This window comes from Ahaetulla prasina, chromosome 3 (genome assembly GCF_028640845.1).
Source record: "Ahaetulla prasina isolate Xishuangbanna chromosome 3, ASM2864084v1, whole genome shotgun sequence".
Classification (NCBI taxonomy): Eukaryota; Metazoa; Chordata; class Lepidosauria; order Squamata; family Colubridae; genus Ahaetulla; species Ahaetulla prasina.
Genome location: NC_080541.1, coordinates 178,875,728 through 178,899,812, shown reverse-complemented (window position 1 = coordinate 178,899,812; position 24,085 = coordinate 178,875,728). Strand labels below are relative to the sequence as shown.

Sequence of the window (24,085 nt, the reverse complement as noted above, 5' to 3'; positions counted from 1 at the left end):
ATATTCACATTTGGCCAATAAAAAATTCTATTCTATTCTATTCTATTCTATTCTATTCTATTCTATTCTATTCTATTCTATTCTATTCTATTCTATTCTACTCTTTCATTAAAGAAGTCAAAATTGTGAGTTGCCATGTGCACCCCTAGTTGATGAATGAAAGAAAACTCAGTACATGTATGAGTCATACATTTGCCTGTATGCTGACTTGTACAACATACAGACAAATGCCTTTCTCTTTTTTTCCTTCAAAGACAAAGTTCATCTTTCTTTTTCCTTACCTGTGAAGTTTCGAACCACAGTTTGAGAGATGTTTCCTGGATTTGCAAGAGCTGTTAATAGTGCATTTAACCTTATTTTTTCCATAATCATGGGCAAAATTGTGACAAGATCCTTCTTTATGTTATTATCCCAGTGAGAGCGATTATCAAAAAGATTTTCAAAGGAATTCACCGAGTCCTGCAGCATTACAAGAAGCAAACTTTTCAAATCTCATTGAGGTTTTCTCAAGCATTTCATTAAGAATTTTGTTGTCAGGATATTATAGAAGACATTCAATATACTTCAACTTGAATCTTACACTGTTATATGGCTGCATGGCTGGATTCAGATACCATGCATACCCAAAAGATGGTTTTATCAGCATAGCCGTGGTGATCATTTTAGAATTCAATGCCAAAACAAACCTTGGAACCCCGTCTGTGGATATGAAAACTTCACCTACTCATTTTTTCAAATTCAAAACAAAACCTAAAGTTGTGATATCAGTTCCATGCTTGACATTAAAAAATAAATTTGAACGTCTTTCTACTTTTTTACTGCATTTTTAAAAACCTTTCACAATTTAGCTTTTGTGGAGTTCTCAGTATAGATTTCACCCATTTCTAATTTTCCTAAGTATTTCTTATTAATTAAACCTTATTAATTAACCCAAACCCTAACTACAGTAGGTTTTGTGGCATCTTAATGTTTAACAGTTTAATTATGAACTTCATCAGAAATGGATTCATTTCTCATGACTCAAAAACATTTACACTACAATACAAGAGATGAAGTCTCTTGTTTGGGATCAAAATGCTAACATGGTTCCTTAATGGAATCCACACAAGATCATGGATCTTGTATTCTTGATTATTTGTTAATTGTAATTAACAAAAGTATATATAAAACTTGATTTTGCATACCAAAATTAAATTAAATATATTTACAAACTTAAAATGTCAAACAATGGAATCTTATGAAGTATGGAACCAATTTATTTATTTCTACCTTTATTTATTTTATTTATTTATTGGAATTTGTCAAACAGAAATGAGGACAAGAATAAGAGAATTAAAATACAATGAGAGGGATGATAGCAGTAGTGGGCTTCAATTTAGTTTGCTACTGGTTTGCTCGTGCATGTGCACGCGCTTGTGTGTGCACGCAACACTTCTGCACATGCGCAGAAGCTTATGCGTATGCGCATGAGTATCCAGATAGGTGGGCGGAGCCTCCTGCCACCGCCGCTATCGGTTCACCCAATCTGGGGCGAACCAGTAGTAACCCATCACTGAATGATAGGCATGTTAGTACAGTTATGCACGCCCTCTACTGACCACTTAAGTATAAAGTAAAGTCTATGGAATTCAATTTGTGACTGAAACTGAAAATCTGTAGCTGAGACAGCTGAATCAGGTGGGACATTCCAGACTTTGATATTAAGGTAACTCTATTACCTTGTTTTCCAGAATTTAATTTTCCAATCTCCTTTCCACTAAACATTGAAAAAGTTTCTTCCCTTCCCTATGCCAATCCCATATTGAAACACAGATATGAACTGAATTTGAATTTTCATTCGAAAAACTGATTTAATTCCTAGAATAATGACCCAACTTTTCCTCTATCCACCCATCATCAATGTACACAATAGGAAACCATGCAGTCTTGCTTGTCAGGAAAGAGAAGCTGTGGTCAAATGCTGTCTCTGCAGTTGTCAATAAATCTTACTTTCAGGGTGGTTTCATTATGCATGTTACTAGCATTAAGAGGTTCCCCGAAGTTCAAGGCAGAAGCCATCACTGAGCAATATAAATTCTTTTCCTAAAAGAAAAGGAGAAAGGAAGCATGGTGTTCTCAGAGTTGGCAAGTGAAGAAAGAATCTCTGCAGAGTTATTTTGGCTGGGGTCTCTAACCTTGGCAACTTTACGACTTGTGGACTTCAAAAACTGGTAATCTTGCCAAGGTTGGAGACTCCTGATTAGGACAGGACTGGAGACCTGTAGAAACCATCTGTACCACAAATGCCGGATCAGTTCACCAGACCCTGAAAACCATGTTAGTTTAAATTTCTTTCCTGCATATACTGATCCAGGCTCTTTTTTTTTCTCTCTCTCTTCAGAAACAATGTTCTGAAGACATATTTTAGGGCCTAGCAAGCCTTCAGCGGGACTGGAGATTGCCATACATTTCTTTTGAATGCTTTGCTCAGCAGTCAGAGATAAAATAGAAATTATACAAATTATGGCAGGGTTTTCAATGCCTGTCTTAAACTCTCTTTTAAAGTGATTTAAAAAAAAAATGATATCAGAGTTTCTGTTTAAATTAACCAGCAATGACTTTTTTTTTTAAAAAATGGATAACTTTATCCATAATTGGCCACTTTGATCTGCAGAGGCTTCAAAGCCACATATGAGGAGGACTATTGGAGGGCACATATATGCTAAACCAGTGGTAGTCAGCCTGGTCCCTACCGCCGCTGGGGCGTTCCAGCTTTCATGGTAGGCAGTAGGGGTTTTGTCAGATACTGAAGCACTTTCCTTTTTTTTAGTTTAATTGACTTTTAAAAATTTTTTCATAGCATTATTTAAAAACATTTTCGTTAGGTTTTCATAAAATTCCCCGTGACAATTTAAATTTCTGAAAATATATTATTTGTATCGTCCGCGCATAAGTTTAGTTCGCATTACATAAGTGAAACTAAATGGCGCTATAGTGTGACCACAAACAAAAAAGCCTCGTCCCAGAATAGCTTGCGCATCTCCCCCCACATCACCCTGCTGTAACAGACAAGCAGAGCTGGTAGCCGGTGCACCCCTCCCAACCTAATCCACGATGCATGAGAGGCATGCGCAGACGATGATACATGGCGCATTACTGTGGAACTGGTGGGCAGTTAGAAAATTTTACTACTAACAGAGATAGAAAAGTGGGTGGTAGGTATAAAAAGGTCGACTACCCTTGTGCTAAAGGGTGCTCATCCATTGATTTCTCTGGACATAAATAAATGGGAATAGAGACATAGCTAGACAGTTAAGCAGGATGGTCTTGTGGGCAATGATAGAGTCAACATCAAAATGGGAGGGGGAAGGATTTAGGAGATACAGTCAGACAAGACTTCATAACAATAAGAAGACCAGCAATTCCATTACTGGTGTCACCAAACCACTGCAGAGCTACAGCAAGAAAAAAACAACCCAGCTTTACCATCATTCACATATCCCAATTTCTCTCTCAGCAATAAATTGACTCCCCTTCCCCTCCCACTTCCAGCTGATAATATGAGCTCAAGCAGGTCCACAATTGATTGTGAACTTCCACAAACGCCACACACAAATGTTTCTTGTGGTTAATAGTTGTCATTATTCAAATCACGTTTCACATCCACTAATCCAAGTACATAATTCTGGAGCATTGATAGTATGAACAGGTTGATTTTAAAAAAATGATACAAATTTAACATATAATGTATTATACTTACTTTTTTTTGTTCATTTAAACACTGGTTTGAATCGAGATTTTCTTTCACTTTTTTAATTTGGGAGTCAAAGGGACTTTCTGTAAAGGAAAATACAACACTGTAAGTCCAAAGTGAACTCTCCACTTCAAAAATTAAAATACTTTGATGGATGATGTCTCTCATGGTCAGGGGGGTAACATTCCGGTCCTTTCCCTGTGTATGAAGCAGCTTTGCTTACTTTTTATAATTGCACAAATCACCCCTTCATCCAAATTTCATGTGGCCCCATCCCATTTTGTTATTGCTGAGAGACGAAACATTCTATTACAATTATTTGACCTTATGCAGCTTTACTCAGAAATTAATCTTATTTCCAGTTCTAAAAAGACAACTCTTGATCTAAGCAATTATAACATAATTTATAATGAAACAATTATATATTTCCAATCTTCCCATTTTACAATAAATTCTGGAGAAGGCCATAGAACTTCATTTGTAGAGGATCCTAAAAGAAACATCTTTTCTGGAATCTTCAACCAGGGCTCAGGCTGGGAATGTAACAGAATTGATTATCCTGGTAGATGACTTGTTTTCTTTTTTTTTTTTTTTATTCAAAAAGTTTTACAAAAAAATTTTTTCCCCCCTTTCCCCCCAACCCCTCTCCCTTCACAAACCCCCTCCCCCCCTGGCTTCCCGGAACAAACACAAGGTATAGTTAAAAATAAAACAACCATATGCTAAAAAAATTTTTTTCCCCAAAACTATTATACCAATTCTCCCTCTCTAGCTCTGACTTCCTCCTTACATAACCAAAATCCTTCAAAAAATTAACAATAAACAGTAATAAAATATATAGATCAGTAGAACAAATTAATCCTAAAATATTTAAAACCAGCTAAAGCATAAAAATCCAATCCAATTCAGAGAATATCTCCCTTATAACTTCTATAACCATATAATTTTCCCCAAGTCTTTCTTACATAAGATCTTTCGAGAATATTCTATTTAAAATTCAATACAACAGATTATAGAATTTCAATACAGGAAATTACAATATCTGTTCAACTTTAGTCCTTCCTCGTCAAAATCCAGTATAAATCCAAATATCTAGTCTTTTATGATGGTTATAAAACATATAATCAACCCATTTCTTCCAAATCTTCCTTACGTATTGTCTTTCAGAAAGGCTAAAATCTTTTCTGTTAATATTTCCAAAAAAAATTCTTTCAAAAATGATACTTTTGTCTCTTGCCATTTTTGATGCATTAGTCTCTGTCTTTCCTTCATTACTCCTTTTGAAAAGTCAGTCACAATATTTCCTAATAGTTCCTTATGTCCAACAATCCACCAGTTACTGCCGTATTCCTCAATCCGAAAAGAGAACTCTTGGAAAGCATTAACCCTGTGAATTTTCCCATTTTGGGAGACAGCCTCCTGTAGCACAAATTCAGGCTTTTCATCCAAACTTTTTAAAAAAGGCTTCTTTACATCCATTCCATATTCCAAGTCCTGATTACTTTGGTTAATTTCTCCAAACTCTCATCCAAAACGCCATTTTTTCCAATTCGTATTGTTGAATAATTAAATACATTCTTTCTGTATAATCCTGTATAAAGTCACGAATCCATTCTTCTGAAAAAACCTTCATGGCAAAGTTCTTGCTGAAAATCCCCTTATGAAATACTTAAACAAACTAAAATAATCCAACAATCCACAGTCCAGTACAATAAGATAAAATCTCCATTCAGTTTCACTTTCTCAACAAGTAAACGCCATTTTATTTCATTGTGTTGATTGTAGATGAGAGAAAAAAAAATTATTATTTTTTTAAAAGAAAAAATAGAAGTCAGATTTAATACTTGCGATTTAAATGACTGATCTCCTGTGTTTTATTCCGTCTGCTTATAAATATCCATAACAATCAATTGAAGCAGAAGTGGTCACTCTCTTCTCTGTCTGCTTAAAGCAGAAACACACTGGGACTGGAGCTTTGCAGAAGGAATTCCAGGGAACTTTCCCTTTCGAGTTCCCCAAACGGGGCCTCTAGAGAGAGCTCTACCCTTCCCTCTTCTGCTCTTTCCCTTCTCCTTACCGGGGAAGGTACTTTCAGCCGTTGATTTCGCCGGCTTTTACAGAATCCCAGCGCGGGCGCCCTTAGGGCGTCCTTCGGAGAGAGCGGAGCCACCAGAAGCCCTAGATGACTTGTTTTCTGAATCGGGATGAAGTGCACCATTCATGGTCATCTTAGATTTTTCAACAGCATTCAATACCCTAACTCTTATTCTTCTGGACACATGGAAGGGTAGGTGTTTGAGATTGTATCATCTCTTTTCTATGAGTTGTTTTGATCATTAGAACCAATTGTGAGAGATAGATAAGGACAAGGTCTTTACATGTTGTCCTTCATCATCTGGTACCAGGCTACTGTTATTAAATGATTTTTTGTTTAAGAAACAACAAGGTACAATTTCTCCCTCTTTTTTTCTTCTGCATCCCTCTTTTCAAGATTTATTTATAAATGTGTGGTTTTTCTATCTTCATATGTTTCTGTGTATGTCATGAGTATATCATTAAAAAAACATGCTTTAAAAAAGGCTCCTTGCTCACTTCCTGTGGCGCCACGGCATTGATGGCGGTCTTTTTTAGACCGCCAGCCCCGCAATCTGTAGAGCCACTCAGACAGCGCAAATCAGCTGTCTGGCGGCTTGGAAACCTCTCCCCCAGGCAAAGAGGGAGAGGTGAGCAACCGAGCTGAGGTACAGCCCCCTGGAAAGCCCCAGGAATGATACTGGAGGCTTGAGGGCGAGGGCTCCCTCCCAAGCTCGGGAAAGCTCCGGATCTGAGATGCCTCTGCAGAAGGCAGAGCAAAACACCGCATCCACATCTGCTACTAATTTTTAACCTGGAATAGATTCATAAGCAGACAGAGCAAAATCAGGAGTACTGGCAGTTGCAAGTATCAATTTTTAACTTCCCCGTTATTTTACTATATTTTTTCCCTTTTTTTTTTTTTTTGGTTGGAATGATCTAAGAAGCAAGGAAATGGCGTTTCCAGTGTAACAAGGCATGAAAATGAAAGTTAAGGAAGTGCTCGTTAAAGCTGTCAGCACCGGAGTTACATGAAGAGGCTAAGCCAAAGGAATGATTTTAAATGATTTGATTAATATAATTACAGTGATTAAGAGAAGATTTGAAGATTTTTTCCTCCTTTTGAAGAGCTTAAAGTTTAACAAAAATGGCTTTTAAACAAACTAAGTTAAGTGCTTTTAAGATGTTGAAGTTTTGCCAGTTCAAATATACAAACTAAAAGAAGAAATGAAAGAATATCTAAAGGGTTTAATAGATCAAAAATTTAGTAAAATTGAAAAAGAAATATTGGAACTTAAAAATACATTGGAAGTTCAGAATAAAGATATGACTGAAAGAGTGGGGGTAGTAGCTCAATGTCTTTCCAAAAGTATGATCTGTTTATCTGAGGAAAGAATGGAAGAAACTGATCAAGTCAATTTGAATTTGGAAAAGAAAATAGATGAGGTTCAGAATAATCAAATTAATTTGAATTTAGGAAATAAAATAGAGAGAACTGAAAAAGCAATCTTGGAACTAAAAAATAAGGTGGAACCTTGGAATGATATGAGTGAAAGTGTGCTGGCAGCATTGCGATATATTGGAGAAAATACGATTCAGTTGGAAGAAAGAATAGAAGAAATTACTCAAGCTAATTTGAACTTGGAAATTAAAACAGAGGAAACCCAGAATAATCAACTTAATTTGAATCTGGAAAATAAAATTGAGGAAGTTCAGAGTAAAATGGATAGGGCGGATGAAGAAATTGTTATATTGCAATATAAATAAGATGTATTAGTGATGAAAGAAATTCCTTCTAAAATGTTAAGAAATAGAAAGGAGTTTGCCTTTTTGGTGGAAGAACTTAGGAAACATCAGATACAGTATAGATGGGATTTCTAGCTGGATTAACAGTGAATTATAAGGGAAGAAAGTTTTGTCTTAGTACAGTTCTCAAAGCAAGAGACTTTTACACTAATGTATTAGAAGCTGGAAATCCTTTATTGTTTAAAGCTAAAATGAGAATTGGAGACGAAAAGGCAAAAAGGTGGGAGAAGGAAGTAGAACAAATACAAGGTAAAGAGGGGCCTGCAATTGCTGAAAAAGATATAGTAGGAAAAATAGGCGAAGTAGAGGAACAAATGGGGTGGATAACTACTAAAATGGTACAAAGAGGAAATAAAAAACGGCGCTATGCCAAAAGAGTTTTCTCTTATGGGAAAGGATAAATTATAATTGAAATTGAATATAATATAAGAAGAAAGGTTAAGTTATATATGGTTTTTGTAAGGATAGTTATTGGATAATTGTTAAAAATTTATATGTATTTGTTTGAACTTGTAATGTGAGGCTATTGGTTTATATATGGTTGAATTGTTAATAATTGTATTATTTGATTTGGGAGAGTCTTGATAAAAATAGAAAGAAATATTTTATTAGGGAATGTATGAAAAATGGTTATAAAATACCTGGTTTTATAGTGATGGAAATAGGGGGAATAATTAGGATTAAATGTAAATGGTATTGTTTGAATTAATAATTTTAAGGTTTGATATAAAGTGATGGAAGTATGGGGAAGAATTTGGATTAAAATTAAATGGTATTGTTTGAACTTATAAAAATTATTTAGGATAAAACTTGATTAAATAAGGTAATGAGAAAAACAGAACAAGAGATGGAGTATTAAGGATTGAAAAATGATATTATGTGTTAACAAGTGTGACAGAATTATAAATTTGGTGGATCATATAAGATATTATTTTGAAGAATAGCTTTAAATTCAATATTGGTAGTTGGACTTTTGTTACTGATATATTGGAAGCACAGGGGCCCCCCAAGGCTGTGTGCTCTCCCCACTTCTCTTCTCTCTGTATACCAATGACTGCATCTCCAATGATCCATTTGTTAAGCTATTGAAGTTCGCAGATGACACAACAGTGATTGGTCTCATTCGAGACAATGACGAATCCGCATATAGACGAGAGGTCGAACGACTAGCCTTGTGGTGCAACCAAAACAATCTGGAACTGAACACACTCAAAACCGTAGAAATGGTGGTAGACTTTAGGAAAAACCCTTCCATACTTCCATCTCTCACAATACTTGACAACACAGTATCAACAGTAGAAACCTTCAAATTTCTGGGTTCTATCATATCGCAAGATCTCAAATGGACAGCTAACATCAAAAACATCATTAAAAAAGGACAACAAAGAATGTTCTTTCTGCGCCAACTCAGTAAGCTCAAACTGCCCAAGGAGCTGCTGATCCAATTCTACAGAGGAATTATTGAGTCTGTCATTTGCACCTCTATAACTGTCTGGTTCGGTTCTGCAACCCAACAAGAAAAACACAGACTTCAGAGGATAATTAGAACTGCAGAAAAAATAATTGCTACCAATTTGCCTTCCATTGAGGACCTGTATACTGCACGAATCAAGAAGAGGGCCGTGAAAATATTTGCAGATCCCTCGCATCCTGGACATAAACTGTTTCAACTCCTACCCTCAAAACGACGCTATAGAGCACTGCACACCAGAACAACTAGACACAAGAACAGTTTTTTCCCGAAGGCCATCACTCTGCTAAACAAATAATTCCCTCAACACTGTCAGACTATTTACTGAATCTGCACTACTATTAATCGTTTCATAGTTCCCATCACCAATCTCTTTCCACTTATGACTGTATGACTATAACTTGTTGCTGGCAATCCTTATGATTTATATTGATATATTGATCATCAATTGTGTTGTAAATGTTGTACCTTGATGAACGTATCTTTTTTTTTATGTACACTGAGAGCATATGCACCAAGACAAATTCCTTGTGTGTCCAATCACACTTGGCCAATAAAATTCTATTCTATTCTATTCTATTTGAAGATTGGACTTTAATGGATTTAATGGACTTGAAGATTGGATTTTAACGGACTTAAGAAAGAAAACAGAAACTTTAATGTACTCAAAATCTACAAGGAAGATATATACTGGAATGAAAAATTGGATCAACTACATTTAAGCCAAATTTTAGATTGAAGTGTTAAATAGTTTAAGAGTGATTGTAAGAATTGTATCGTATTAATGTATTTGTTTATAAGGGAAAGGGGAGTTAAGGTTTTAAAGGGAGAGGAGAGATTATGGATTATGATTTATTGGTGTAATTTAGTTTATGATTGATAGATGCAATAACCTGTATTCTGCTCTGGGAAGTCCTGGGGGGGTGGAGGGAAAGGTGGGGGGGAGGGGGAAAGAGAGAGGGAGGAGGGTGGGGTGGGTGGGTGGGAATTAAGTGGAATTAAGAAAGGATCCTGCTGAGTTCAAATTCCTCTGGTTGAGGACTGGAGGAACTCTTCAGTTACTTCACTCCTTGCTTACTGAACAATTTCAGGTGTTGTATGGGAAAAAAACTTGAAACAGTGGTTGCTACAATGTGGGGTACTATGGGGTTCAATCTTCTCCCCCGTTCCATTTAATATTTTCCTAAAACTTCTGGGAGAAGCCATGTATCAGTTTTGGGTGAGATGTCATCAATATCACCACCCAAGCTGAGCCAAGTATACTCTGGTAATCCCAATTTGGTGTCTGGATTACTAGATGGGCAAAACAACTTCAGAATAAATCCCTGCAATTTGAGAATATTGTTCTTTGTTGGGAATAGATGTGACTTTTTCCTGGTTCCAGTTTTAAGTTTTGATGGAGTTGCCTCTCCAGTAAGCAGCAGCATCTGTGCAATTTTAGGATTTTCCTGGACCTACTCTTCCTTCTGAAACAGCAAAGAAAAGTTGTGGCCGGGGCTTCGCCTATCTCTGACTGATGTACCAGTTGCAGATCTATTTAGATAGGCATGCTCTGAGTTTAGTGACTCATGCCCTTGTCAGCTCTCAAACTGCCACTGCACCAGATTATCTACATGAATTTGCCTTTGAAATGACGTGAAGTGCACCTTCCCATCTGCTTGCTTGAAGTAGAATATTCATCTCTCCTACATCTTTGTTATAATTACAGCATTGGATATGATTTGATTATGGTTCCAGTTCAAAATGTTGGTTGTCATCTTTAAAACTCTACGTCACTTATCTCTCAGAAAGCTACAGAACTGTCTCTCCTTTGAAGATAGAGTCTGCCTGAAGCAGAAAGGAATTTTAAAGGTTCCCTACTCCTGTTTGTTTGTTTGTTTGTTTGTTTATGTTGTGAAAGATCTTTTCTCCTAAGTTATATGGCTTTCATAAATTGATAAAGACCAGACTGTTCTGCTGATCATTTATGCGAACTGATTTTTTTTTTGAGAGTGATTGTTAGGTGCTTCTTGCTGTCATTTTATTAGATGTACCTTTTGTGAGGCACTTTGCCTAATTTGGAAATGAATAGTATACAAAAGTTCTTAAAGCAAAGCTGGCTGAGGAATTCTGGGAGTTGAAGTCCACAAGTCTTAAAGCTTTCAAGATTGGAGACCCTTGAACAGAAGACTCATTTCTTTTTACAGTGCATAACTGACCACAAAATCTCGTAGTACTCAGTAACTTGAATGGTTTTGAGAGGTGATCATCTAAATTGCCACAAGATAGGTTGGATGTTGGATTTGAATTTCATCTTCTGATTGTGAAAACTACAGAGGCATCTGATTGACTGGACCAAATGGAGCTTGGCATAATTCATTGTGGTACTCTTTGTATTAATTTGTAAGAGAAATATTATGTGCAAAAGCCAACTAATCCAATTTTATTTATTTTACTTCTGTGCTAGAGACAATGTACTGTCCATGCAAAATTCAAGATGAAATGTAAGACCATTGGCTGATTTTAAATGTTGATAGTTGCCAGAAGTTTTAATTTTTTATCTTTTAAGAAGAATGCTGTCAGTGAAGGCCTTGCAACTCTTTGCTCTCAAACCCATATTATGTCATAGACCTTTATTAGTTTAATCTGCTCATCATCGCTCCATAATAGAATATTTCATTTATCAAGACATTTGTAGTGGCTGAAAATTACAATTCTATTAGTTCCATTCAGTTAAGCTGAACAGACGAACAGACTTCAACTCAACCCATCCAAGACAGAGTGGCTGTGGATACCAGCATCCCAGCACAGTCAGCTAACTCCATCGCTGACTGTGGGGGTGTGTGTGAATCGTTGGCCCCCAGGGAATCGGTGCGCAATTTAGGCGTTCTCCTGGATGCACGGCTGTCTTTAGAAGATCATTTGACGGCCGTCGCCAGGGGAGCTTTTTATCAGGTTCGCCTGATTCGCCAATTGCGCCCTTTCCTGGATCGGGACTCGTTATGCACAGTCACTCATGCCCTCATTACTTCCCGTCTAGATTACTGCAATGCTCTCTACATGGGGCTCCCCTTGAAGAGCACCAGGAGGCTCCAACTGGTACAGAATGCGGCCGTGCAGGGGATTGAATGCACCTCGTAGCTCCCATGTAACACCTCTCCTGCGCAGGCTGCACTGGTTACCGGTGGTCTTCCGGGTGCGATTCAAGGTTTTGGTTATCACCTTTAAAGCGCTCCATGGCATGGGACCAGGATACCTATGGGACCGCCTGCTGCTGCCAGTTACCTCCCATCGACCGGTGTGCTCTCATAGGGAGGGCCTCCTTAGGGTGCCGTCGGCCAACCAATGTCGGCTGGCAGCCCCCAGAGGAAGAGCGTTCTCTGTGGGGGCTCCGGCCCTATGGAATGATCTACCTGTGGGACTACATCTTCTCCCTGATCTTCGGACCTTTAAGCGCGAGCTCAAAACCTTTTTCTTTCATCAAGCGGGGCTGGCCTAATGATTAATTTTAATATTGAGGGTTTTTAGGGGTTTTTTAAAGGAGTTTTAAGTTATTTATTAATTTTTTATTCAGTTATTTTAACATGCAGCTTATTGAATCAGATTTTTAACTGAATATTGTATTTTAAATTTTTCAATATCTATGTTTTATTTATGCTGTACACCACCCTGAGTCCTCGGAGAAGGGCAGTATAAAAATATGAAAAATAAAATAAAATAAATAAACATAAGCTCAAGAAGATGCAACTGAAAATAGTCAATGAATGAATACACTTACTCTCAGGAATATTATTATTTGATCCTGGCCAACGGTTATAGCAATTCCCGCCTGGAAAAATAAGGACATTTTCAGTAACCATATTCATTTTAAGCAAAATCAGACACAGTATTGTGTTTGCCTTCCTTTAACTGCATTATTTCAGGAAGATATAGATCACTGGCAGGTGTGGATTTTTTGCACTAAAAATGTGGTCTTGATTTATTATACGATAATAGCAGTTAATGCATCTTATTAAAAAAAAGGCAGGAGTAACATGCTAGGAATATAACAAACTTAAATTCTCTACATTTTACCATGGTTTGATTCTGCCTTAACACATGCCAATTTTCATTAAGAAACAGCCGGTGATATGGAGCAAAGGAAGTATGTAACTTCCATCAGTCGAGGCGGGGAAGGCCCTAAACTGGTTTATCAGCAAGCATTCAAGGGTGATATTAACTATAAGAAACAGTTGAGTCAGATAGCAAATGTGTAGGTCCAAAGAAAGGTAAAACATCAAAAGGCCAAACCTGTGCTTATTATGGCTCAACCTTTTGCAGTAGTCTAGACAAGAAGTACCAACCATGTAATGAAATTATATTTCACTTCACTTTTATGCATTTGGGAATTACATGTGATAAAGGCACAGACACAGTTTAAAACTTACCAAAAAATGATATCAACTGACACACGAAAAGGTCCAAACTTGATTCGCCAGATGTTCCTACCGAAGAAAGCAATTCCTTTCAATCTTAAGACAAATCCAGCTGAGCAAGACTGCTAGAGTTTCTTTATTGATGTAAGGATATAACCAACCTTAGATAACTGCTTGTTACGTGGGCATTATGGAATATTTAGCAGAAAGAATAAAGGAAGGGAGAACCAGAAAGGAAAAGAAAGTTTGTCAGGTTACTAAATTGTGAACTGCAGTGATTCACTTAATAACTCTTGCAAGAAAGATTGCAACATGGGGCTGCTGTAAATTGGTTGTCTCACTTAACAAATGTCTCATTTAACAACAGAAATTTTGGGCTCAATTCTGGTCATAAGTCGAGGACTACCTACACAGATGTTCTGAAAATGTTCTCCACCTAATTTTATTATTATTATTATTATTATTATTATTATTATTATTATTATTATTATTATTATTATTATTATTATTATATCAGTGCACAACATATGTACAATGAGATTGGTTGCGCTCCCTCAGTGTACCCCTCAACACAATACAATTCACAGTGAAGACAGAAAATCCCTAACCCAATAAATCATAATTACAATAAACACCCAGTCCTATTGCACCAGTGTGAATATGTTACACATTGCGCCGGCCCTGCAATCTATCATACTACATAGTTATGATGTTATTTCTCATTCAGAAGCCCGCGGATAAAAACTGTTCTTAAGCCTGCTTGTACAGCTGGCTATATTTTTATATCTCCTTCCTGATGGTAGGAGGGTACAGAAGTGATGACCAGGGTGAGAGTCGTCCCTGAGAATTTTCCTCACTCTTCTATGGTAATGAGCCCTAGTAATCTCGACTAGTGGTATCCGGGGACAGCCCATGATGTTTTGTGCTGTACTCACCACCCTCTGTAATGGTTTTTTATCTGTGGCTGTCTGTTGTGGCTCCAGCCACACACACACACACCCCCGCCGGGCCTGGCCCCCTGCCAGAGAGTGACTCAGAGAGTGAGGGGGAAGGCCGTCAGGGCTTCCTTCTGCAGCTCCAGGAGCCAGAGGCAGGCCAGGTGGAAGAGGTGACGAGGCCTCTGTCTCCTGTATCTCCCCCGGCCCAGGAAATGCTTCCAGATCCAGCTGTGGACAATCAGTCCTGGTTAGATCCCAGGTTTCATAGACAAGAGAGAACAACAGAAGCAGGGATGGGGCAGGCCTAGAAAGTGCTGAGTCACAGAGCCACACCCCACAAGGTATAAAAGCAGGAAGGGCTGCTATACTGCTTCGTGACAAAGAAATCAAACTGCCTAGAGAGAATTTGAGCTGAAGTGCTGTTTATTCCTGACTTCTTGGTTGACACGCCGGCATTGAGAAAGATAACAGAAAGACCTTGGCAGACGCTCGCTGGTTTGCTGCCAGAGCTGATAGCTGCTGTGGACTCAATTGCCGGCTAATTGAGTCATTTCTCATGCCTCCCGGACTGAGGTGCGGGGACAGAACACTGTCAGACCAGCATGCCATACCGTGATGCAATAAATGAGGATGCTTTCTATTGTGGACCGGTAAAAGGAGGTCATCAGTTGTTGTTTCACCCTGTTTTTATGCAAGACCTAAGAAAATGGAGTCTCTGTTGGGCCTTCCTGGCCACATGGATTGTGTTGTTTTTCCATACCTCATTTCGGACATTAATACAATTGAGCGAGTCCAGAAATATTTTACAAGAAGTGTTCTCCACTCCTCTGAATACAACAAAATACCTTATGCCACCAGACTTGAAGTCCTGGGTTTAGAAAACTTAGAACTCCGCCGCCTTCAAGATGACCTGAGTTTAACTCATAGAATCATCTATTACAATGTCCTTCCTGTTGAAGACTACTTCAGCTTCAATTGAAACAATACACGAGCACTCAATAAATTTAAGCTTAATGTGAACCGCTCCAATTTTGATTGCAGAAAATATGACTTCAGTAACAGAGTTGTTAATACTTGGAATACACTACCTGACTCTGTGGTCTCTTCCCAAAATCCCCAAAGCTTTAACCAAAAACTGTCTACTATTGACTTCACCCCATTCCTAAGAGGTCTGTAAGGGACGTGCATAAGAGCACAAGTGTGCCTATCGTTCCTGTCCTATTGTTTCCTCTCATTATATCCAATTAATATAGTTATTACATACTTATGCTTATATATACTGTTGTGATAAATAAATAAATAAATAAATAAATAAAATAAATCAACATTCAGTTTCCCTAAGTTGTCCATTTTTCCCTCCTGACTTTTTTTTTGTGCCACATGTTTTGCACATCTATACTTTCAATTGTACATGGAAATTGCAATTCATTACAAAGAAAAATATATGTGTTAGCTGACATTTGAACAACAAGCACAGTTGGTGTTTAGGATCACTTCTTTATATTATTCTTGTGAAGGTAAATAAGTTTCACCTGTTATATCTGCACGAACGATTGCCAATCCAAGACCTAAAATAAATAAAAATTGATTATAATATTATAAATATAATATAATTGTCTTTAAAATGCAAGATCGTCCCTCTTCCTTTTTAACTGAAATAACTTTAACCTTTGAAATTTCAGTTGCTTTGGCATAAACTTGGATTTGTAATTCCAGTTGTATTATGATTCATTTAAAATTGTTATCATCATTGCATCATTACACTATATAAAAACTTACCATCCGCTGGAAAAAGGATTATGACATTGTTAAAATTATTCATTGTGTCAAAATAAGAACATTCTGACTGAATATGAGCACGATATTAAAAGTCATGCTGAAAAGCATGAATTTTTTTCCCTTAAGAATTATATAAAGTGCTTTAAATAATAGATGAAAATTCATATGAATTTTAGAGATCTTGCAAAGCACTCTTAACATGACTGTTGCTTGCTGCAGTGTCAAGCCTCCAAGTAACATATCCCAAATAAGAACAGTCCAAGGCGGCCATATTCAAACAAAGTCTTTTTATTAGGAACATATCCAATTGGCAAGGTCTCGGTATAATTCTGAATCTGGCCAGCTTCTGGAATTACACCCTATATATATGTATGTAGGTCTTTGGTTATTCGGGTTTTCTCCCGCGTAAAATTGGAAATGTCTTGGCGAAGTTTCGACGAAGTCTCATTTGTCATCTTCAGGCTGTCAGGCCTGGAAACCATACTAGACTTTAGGGTTCCAGACGCTGCCACATTTTTCCCCTGAGGGGAAGAAGGGGGGTTGAGGGGTATGGTAACATTCTTCAAGCGGTCAAGGTCGGATGGTGTTCACATCTGCAGGAGGAGTGGCGAGAAGATATTCGAATGAACTGGGAGAACGTGGGACCATGTGACCAGAAGAGGGGTTAGCGGGTGGGACTCTTGGGGTTTGTATAACTGGGAAAAGAATCCGGAAGTTCAGTTTTGGAATTTCACTCATCATGTGCCAGTTTCCTCATGCTAGTAAAGAATCTGAAAGACAATGGCTTCTGAGGTTTTTTTATGCAGAAGAGGTTTTTCTGGAACCTTGACACAGGCTTCAGCTTCATGCTTCCCAGAAGCACGAAGCTGAAACCTGAAGATGATGAATGAGACTTTGTCGAAACGTCGCCAAGACACTTCCAATTTTACGCGGGAGAAAACCCGAATAACCAAAGACCTACATATACATATATATGTATACACACACACACACACACACACACACACACACACACACACACACATATATATATATATGTAGGTCTTTGGTTGTTCGGGTTTTCTCCCGTGTAAAATTGGAAGTGTCTTGGCGACGTTTCGACGAAGTCTCATTCGTCATCTTCAGGCTTCAGCTTCGTGCTTCTGGGAGCAATGTGTGATCGCAGCTGTTTCTTCCTTTTAACTGCTAGTGGGGGTTTGAACTGATTGGGTGGGAGCTTGGCTGTGCTCTGATTGGCTGGGGGTTTTTTTGTGCTCTGATTGGCTGGGGGTGTGTCCTGTTTGGGTGGGGGCTTGGTTGTGCTCAATTTAGTCTGTGTTGCAGGGGAATTTGAGCTGGTGAGCTGCATAGCTGTTGTTTGGCTTTGTGGTCGTGCTACATCTTCATAGTGGGTGTCAGTCTGCTGCATGTATGGATTGGAGGGGTTTCATATTTCATATACTCCTTGATTTTCTAACATGAAATCCCATGCACCGCCTGCCCCACCACATATATTGGACAAACCAACAGAAGAATAAGTGCACGCATTGAAGAACACAAGAACTCAGTCAAAAAAGAGGAACCAACTTCTTCCCTGGTCCAACACTTTAAAGTCACAGGACATGATATTGACTTTAAAAAGACCAGAACTATCGCCAAAACTGAACACTTTAACAACAGAATAATCAGAGAAGCCATTGAGATAGAAAAACGCCCACACAGCATGAACAAACGAGATGATACCTCCTGCCTACCAGCCATTTGGAAACCCGCCCTTATTGACAAACGAGTCCTTAACACGAGGAATGACACCAGACCCACACTCATGAGGTCCACACAGGATGTCACCACCGCACATCCACCCAGAAAGCAGACCCAAACCCACACTGATCATGAAGCACGACCAAGGACCAGAAGCCAGACTGCAGCTGCAACATTAGCCATTTCAAACCCCTCCAATCCATACATGCAGCAGACTGACACCCACTATGAAGATGTAGCACGACCACAAAGCCAAACAACAGCTATGCAGCTCACCAGCTCAAATTCCCCTGCAACACAGACTAAATTGAGCACAACCAAGCCCACCCAAACAGCCAGTTCAGATTTCACCACTGGGTTGGACTTGGACTACTTGTAGTAATGTAATGACTCCAGGCTGATTCCTCTCTTCACTCCACCCCCAGGCTTTGCTTTTCCTTCTTCTACATCCACGAATGAAAATAGCAGTATGATTGAGTGGAAGAATTAAGATTGTAAAACTTCTGTATTATAGCAATATTGATTCTACTTAAATTTTTAAATAGTTATGAATACAATTTTAGGGATTAGTTGGAAATTGCTGAAATCAAACTGTTTCAAGTCTTCAAAATCAATGAAACTGCCCCTGCTTAACCACTCCTCCACCTTCTATTTCCATACTCCACACTTCTTTTATTCCACACGCATTTATTTATTCAAGTGGGACTGGCCTAAATTTTTAAATCCTAAATAATTTTAATTGGGGTTATTATTTATGATTTTATGGGTTTTACATTTGATGGTTTTAAATCTCGGCCATTTATTGAATATGTTTATTTTAAGTCTTTGTTTTAATTTGTATATTGTACTATTTTATGATTTGGCTGTACACCGCCCTGAGTCCTTCGGGAGAAGGGCGGTATAAAAATCTAAATAAATAAATAAATAAATAAATAAATTCTTCCCCCACCCTAAAAGTTCCTACAGAATCTGTGTTCATTGCACTTTTTGAAGGAAGCTCCCAGGTCTTCTATGACCTTAGAACTTCTTTTAGGAATAGATTTACTAAATACTGCTCTAAAGTTTCTGATAATGACCATTTTGGCTTGCATAACATGATATAACACAACTGGGTAGAAATACTTTAGCTGTAATATACTGTACTCAGAGATGTCTGGTAGGGCTGAGATATGGACAGTTTAGCCTTAGCACCAGAGAGCCAAAGTGTGAATGCTCACTCCTCCATTCTCACTAATTGCTTTAAGGCTGAGGTGTCCTAAAGCAGCAATGCCACCCAATTTGTCTCAGTACAAATCTTTCCCATTATATGGAACATCCCACCTGGAATATATCTGCTGTACCAATGAGCTATTATCTGATTTCCTTCAACCAGGAATTGTCTACTCACCCAGAATGATGCAAGCAAGAGGATTCCTCATTGTCTTCTTGTGTGAGTGAGCAGATTAATGACTAATTTTAACCTCTCTCTCTCTTAAGAGGTAAAGCATAAAGGAACTAAAAAGTGCTATGAATAACCCAGTGCATTAATATGCATTTCCTATGAGGAAAGGGTGGGCAGAGGAGAATTAAACATCACTAAAAATGTTACTGATTTCTGGTCTTAAAGTCACGCTTTAAGAATTATTTTTGTCATTACGGTATATCCAGACTTGCTGGCTGGGGATTTCTGAGAGTTGAAGTTCAAATATCTTAAAGTTGCTAAGATTGAGAAACACTGACACACGTAATAATTCTTTCCAGTGTACTTGTTTTTTACATGCATTTATTCTTCAGAATTGCCAGTGAGTAAAAAACGGGAAGCTGACAAAAAGGAAGTTTCTCTCAGGTATTACAGTTGCCTGCTTTTTTGAGGAGGCGGAGGGGACTGTAGCCATCATGTCAATAGGTACAGAGAGGCTACCACTCCCATTGGGAGCCTTGTCCCAATTACCAAAATATCCCCAACTTGGTTAGTTGCAAAAAGACTCCTTCCTGCCTCACCAGATTGACCAGATAAATCAGTAACATATGGACTTTGCTCTAAGAGGGAATACAGTAGAACCTCTGGTCACGACCATGGTTTGTTCCATAACTTTGGTTGCAAACCGATTTAGTCGTGACCCAAATCTAATTTTGGAAATTTGGTGCTTATAAAAAAATTGGCGCAGAAGGGGAAATCAGCTGCAAAAAAAAAAAGTGAATTTTTGGGTCAGAACCTGATTTGGTCGTGGTCAGAAGCATTCGTAACCAGAGGTTCTACTGTATACTGAAGTAAGATAGATTCCCCACCACCCATTTCTATTTTCTGCTGCCAGGATCTACTGTGAGTAGCTATATTTCAAAAATCTATCTATCTATCTATCTATCTATCTATCTATCTATCTATCTATCTATCTATCTATCTATCTATCCATCCATCCATCCATCCATCTATCATAATAGGATAGGATAGGATAGGATAGGATAGGATAGGATAGGATAGGATAGGATAGGATAGGATAGGATAGGATAGGATAGAAAAGAATAGAATTCTTTATTGGCCAAGTGTGATTGGACACGCAAGGAATTGTCTTAGTGCATACGCTCTCGGAGTACATAAAAGAAAAGATACATTCATCAAGAATCATAAGGTACAACACTTAATGATAGTCATAGGGAAACAGTCAATATAAATCTTAAGGATACCAGCAGCAAGGTTACAGTTATACAGTCGTAAGTGGGAGGAGATGGGTAATAGGAATGATGAGAAGATTAATAGTAATGCAGACTTAGTAATTAGTTTGACAGTGTTGAGGGAATAATTTGTTTAGCAGAGTGATGGCATTCAGGGAAAAACTGTTCTTGTGTCTAGTTGTTCTGGTGTGCAGTGCTCTAGAGTGTCGTTTTGAGGGTAGGAGTTGAAACAGTTTATGTCCAGGATGCGAGGGGTCTGTAAATATTTTCACAACCCTCTTTTTGACTCGTGCAGTATACAGGTCCTCAATGGAAGGCAGGTTGGTAGTAATTGTTTTTTCTGCAGTTCTAATTATCCTCTGAAGACTGTGTCTGTCTTATTGGGTTGCAGAACCAAACAAGACACTTATAGAGGTGCAGATGACAGACTCAATAATTTCTCTGTAGAACTATATCAGCAGCTCTTTGAGAAATTTGAACTTTCTGAGTTGGCACAGAAATAACATTCTTTTTTGTGCTTTTTTGATAACATTTTTGATGTTGGGTGTACATTTTAGGTCATGAGATACGGTAGAACCTAGAAATTTGAAGGTCTCTATTGTTGATACTGTGTTGTCTAGCATTGTAAGAGGTGGTAGTATGGGAGGGTTTCTCCTAAAGTCTACCACCATTTCTACAGTTTTGAGTGTGTTCAGTTCCAGATTATTCTGGTCGCACCACAAGGCTAGTTGTTCAACCTCCCATCTGTATGCAGATTCATCATTGTCTCAAATGAGTTGTGTCATCTGCAAACTTCAGTAGTTTAACAGATGGATCATTTGAGATGCAATCATTGGTATATAGAGAGAAGTGGAGAGACCATACAGCTTTGTGGGGCCCCTTGCTAATTGTACAGGTATCTGATGTGATTCTGCTTAGCTTCACCTGGTGCTTCCTGTCTGTTAGGAAGCTTATGATCCATTTACAAGTGTGTTCAGGTACCGCTAGCTGGTTTAGCTTAGTTAGAAGAATGCCTGGAATGTCTGGTGTTAAATGCTGAGCTAAAGTCTACAAAGAGAATCTTGCATAGGTCTTTGGAGATTCAAGATGTTGTAGGATGTAGTGCAGAGCCATATTAACAGCATAATCTGTTGATCTATTTGCTTGGTATGAAAATTGCAAGGGGTCTAACAGCAGATCCGTGATGGTTTTCAAGTGGGACAGCACTAGCCTTTCAAAGGTTTTCATCACTACAGATGTTACAGCAACTGGTCTGTAGTCATTCATTTCCTTGATGGTGGGCTTTTTCGCCACTGGAATGATAATAGAGCGTTTGAAGCAAGAAGAAACATAGCACATCTCTAGCGATTTATTGAAGATACAGGTGAAGATGGGAGCCAATTGGTCAGCACAGACTTTTAAGCAAGAAGGAGTTATCTTGTCTAGGCCTTGAGCTTTTCCTGGCTTTTGTCTGTGAAATAGGTCTTGCACTTCCTTTTCTGTGATCACTAGGGGTTGTGTCATGTCCCACCCCCATTCCGATGAACGAGTCAAGGAAGTCCGTAACAAACCTGGCAACGAAGCCTCTGCAGCTTGCTAAGTTCCTTCAAGGTTTATCAGGGCAGGCAGGAGTCCAAGTTGTGACTTCAGCAATAGGGTCCGGTATCAGCAAACTAGATAAGACTTTGCTTGACTCAAGGTTGGAATGCCAAAAGCAGGTCCTTTATATAGGCTGTGGGGTGTGGCTCCATGACTCAGCATTTATCCAGGCGTTCCCCCCCCTTTCCTTCTGCTGGCATCGCCTCTCAGATCTCCAGAAGCGAGGGTCCACCTACTCTGAATTGTCTTCAGCTGAATCTGCTGTCAGCGTCTGGGAAAGGGAGGGGTCAGAGGGAGTAGGCCCGAGTAATTCCAGCACCTGGCTGGCTTCCTGCTCGAAGGCTGAGCCAAAGGAACACACGCTGGATGAGTGAGATTTATTGGGCTACTCCTTTCACTCCTGGAATCCTCTCCGGCATGGGGGCAGGGCCGGGGGCTGGAGGCATGACAGGCCGTTCATCTTCATTATCAGACTCGGAGTCTGATAAAAGGCCCGGTTGGAGATGGGAGGGCCCGGCTGAGGAGAAGAGGGAGGACGAGTCACAACAGGTTGTGAACCCAATGGGATGGGGTCAGTTGTAGGAAGTTTGGCTGTTGTTAGTGTGTCTGAGATGGAGGTTGTGGAGATAGGTGGCTGTAGTTTCCTTTCAAACCTGCAGTAAAACACGTTCAGATCATCTGCCAATTGTTGATTTAAACATAACATAACATAACATCAGAGTTGGAAGGGACCTTGGAGGCCTTCTAGTCCAACCCCCTGCCCAGGCAGGAAACCCTACACCATCTCAGTCAGATACTTATCCAACATTTTCTTAAAAATTTCCAGTGTTGGAGCATTCACAACTTCTGAAGGCAAGTCGTTCCACTTATTAGACAAGTCGTTCCACTTATTATTTCCTTCAGCCTGGGAAGGAGATTTGCCATAACCGGTGATATTTTTAAGAGTTTTCCACATGTTTGCTAGTTCATTTGTTGAGAACTGATTCTTTAGTTTTCAGAATAGCTTCTTTTTGCTGCTCTGATCTCCCTTGTTAATACATTTCTGGCCTGATCGTACAGCATTTTATCACCTTTTCTGTAGGCTTCCTCTTTGGAATGACATAGCTGCTTAAGTTTAGCTGTGAACCAAGGTTTGTTGTTACTGTATATTTGCAAGTTCCTGGTCAATACACATAGGTCTTCACAGAAGCTGACATATGATGTTACAGTATCTGTGAGTTCGTCTAAGTCTGCAGAGGTACTTTTGAAAACATTCCAATAAGAACAGTCAAGGCAGGCCTGTAGCTTTAACTCTGCCTCCTCAGTCCTGGTCTTTACAGATTTAATTGTTGGTTTTATGGTTTTAAGTCTTTGCCTGTAAGCAGGTACAAGTCTTCAAGTCCTGATCAAAAACAAATGTCAAATTGACTATTGCTACCCAGAATATTCAGTTTTACATACGTAAGCAAAGATTTTCTAAGGCAAGGAAACACTGAGTTGTTTTTAATAGTCCTACTTAATACTCTTTAAATACAGAAGCTGGACAGCATGTCTGCACTACGTATACTGGGTACGTAAGTGTTTGTTTGTTTGTCTGTCTGTCAAACTGAGAATCACCCCTCCCTTCCAGAGAGACTGTGGAATTTAGTAGGTCTACTAAACTTCTGCTTTACACAGGAAGGATACCAGTGTGTTTCAAGCTATTTTCTTTGTAGCCTGACAGGATCCCTGCAGCACCTTCTTTAAAAGAAATCAATACATAGAAAAGGGAGGAAAATGAGGATAATATTTTATAAAGTGAAATACAGCATCACTGTGATTTTCAAGAAAGACACTGGACTCCTAAGGGACACTAACAGCATATTCAGAAATAAATATGCCTCCAGCATTGTTGTTAATCCAGAAAAGCATTAATCATATTCTCAGAATAAATGTCGAGGGA

General features: G+C 38.6%; 1 protein-coding gene across 3 annotated transcripts in view; it reads right to left on the bottom strand.

The window, feature by feature from the left end:
* Positions 1–24,085, bottom strand: part of LOC131194436 (adhesion G protein-coupled receptor E3-like) — a 44,204-nt gene that overhangs the window by 12,656 nt on the left and 7,463 nt on the right. Inside the window, exons 4-10 of one of the 3 annotated variants that reach the window (XM_058175430.1) lie at positions 19,322–23,545; positions 15,948–15,983; positions 13,490–13,546; positions 12,841–12,891; positions 3,740–3,816; positions 1,990–2,082; positions 282–459 (exon numbers count right to left, since the gene is read on the bottom strand). In XM_058175430.1, coding sequence (XP_058031413.1) covers positions 282–459; positions 1,990–2,082; positions 3,740–3,816; positions 12,841–12,891; positions 13,490–13,546; positions 15,948–15,983; positions 19,322–19,352 — 523 coding nt within the window. In that variant the 5' untranslated portion in view covers positions 19,353–23,545. The remainder of the gene's footprint in view (positions 1–281; positions 460–1,989; positions 2,083–3,739; positions 3,817–12,840; positions 12,892–13,489; positions 13,547–15,947; positions 15,984–19,321; positions 23,546–24,085) is intronic. The other 2 variants (XM_058175431.1, XM_058175432.1) reach the window with 2 other exon arrangements.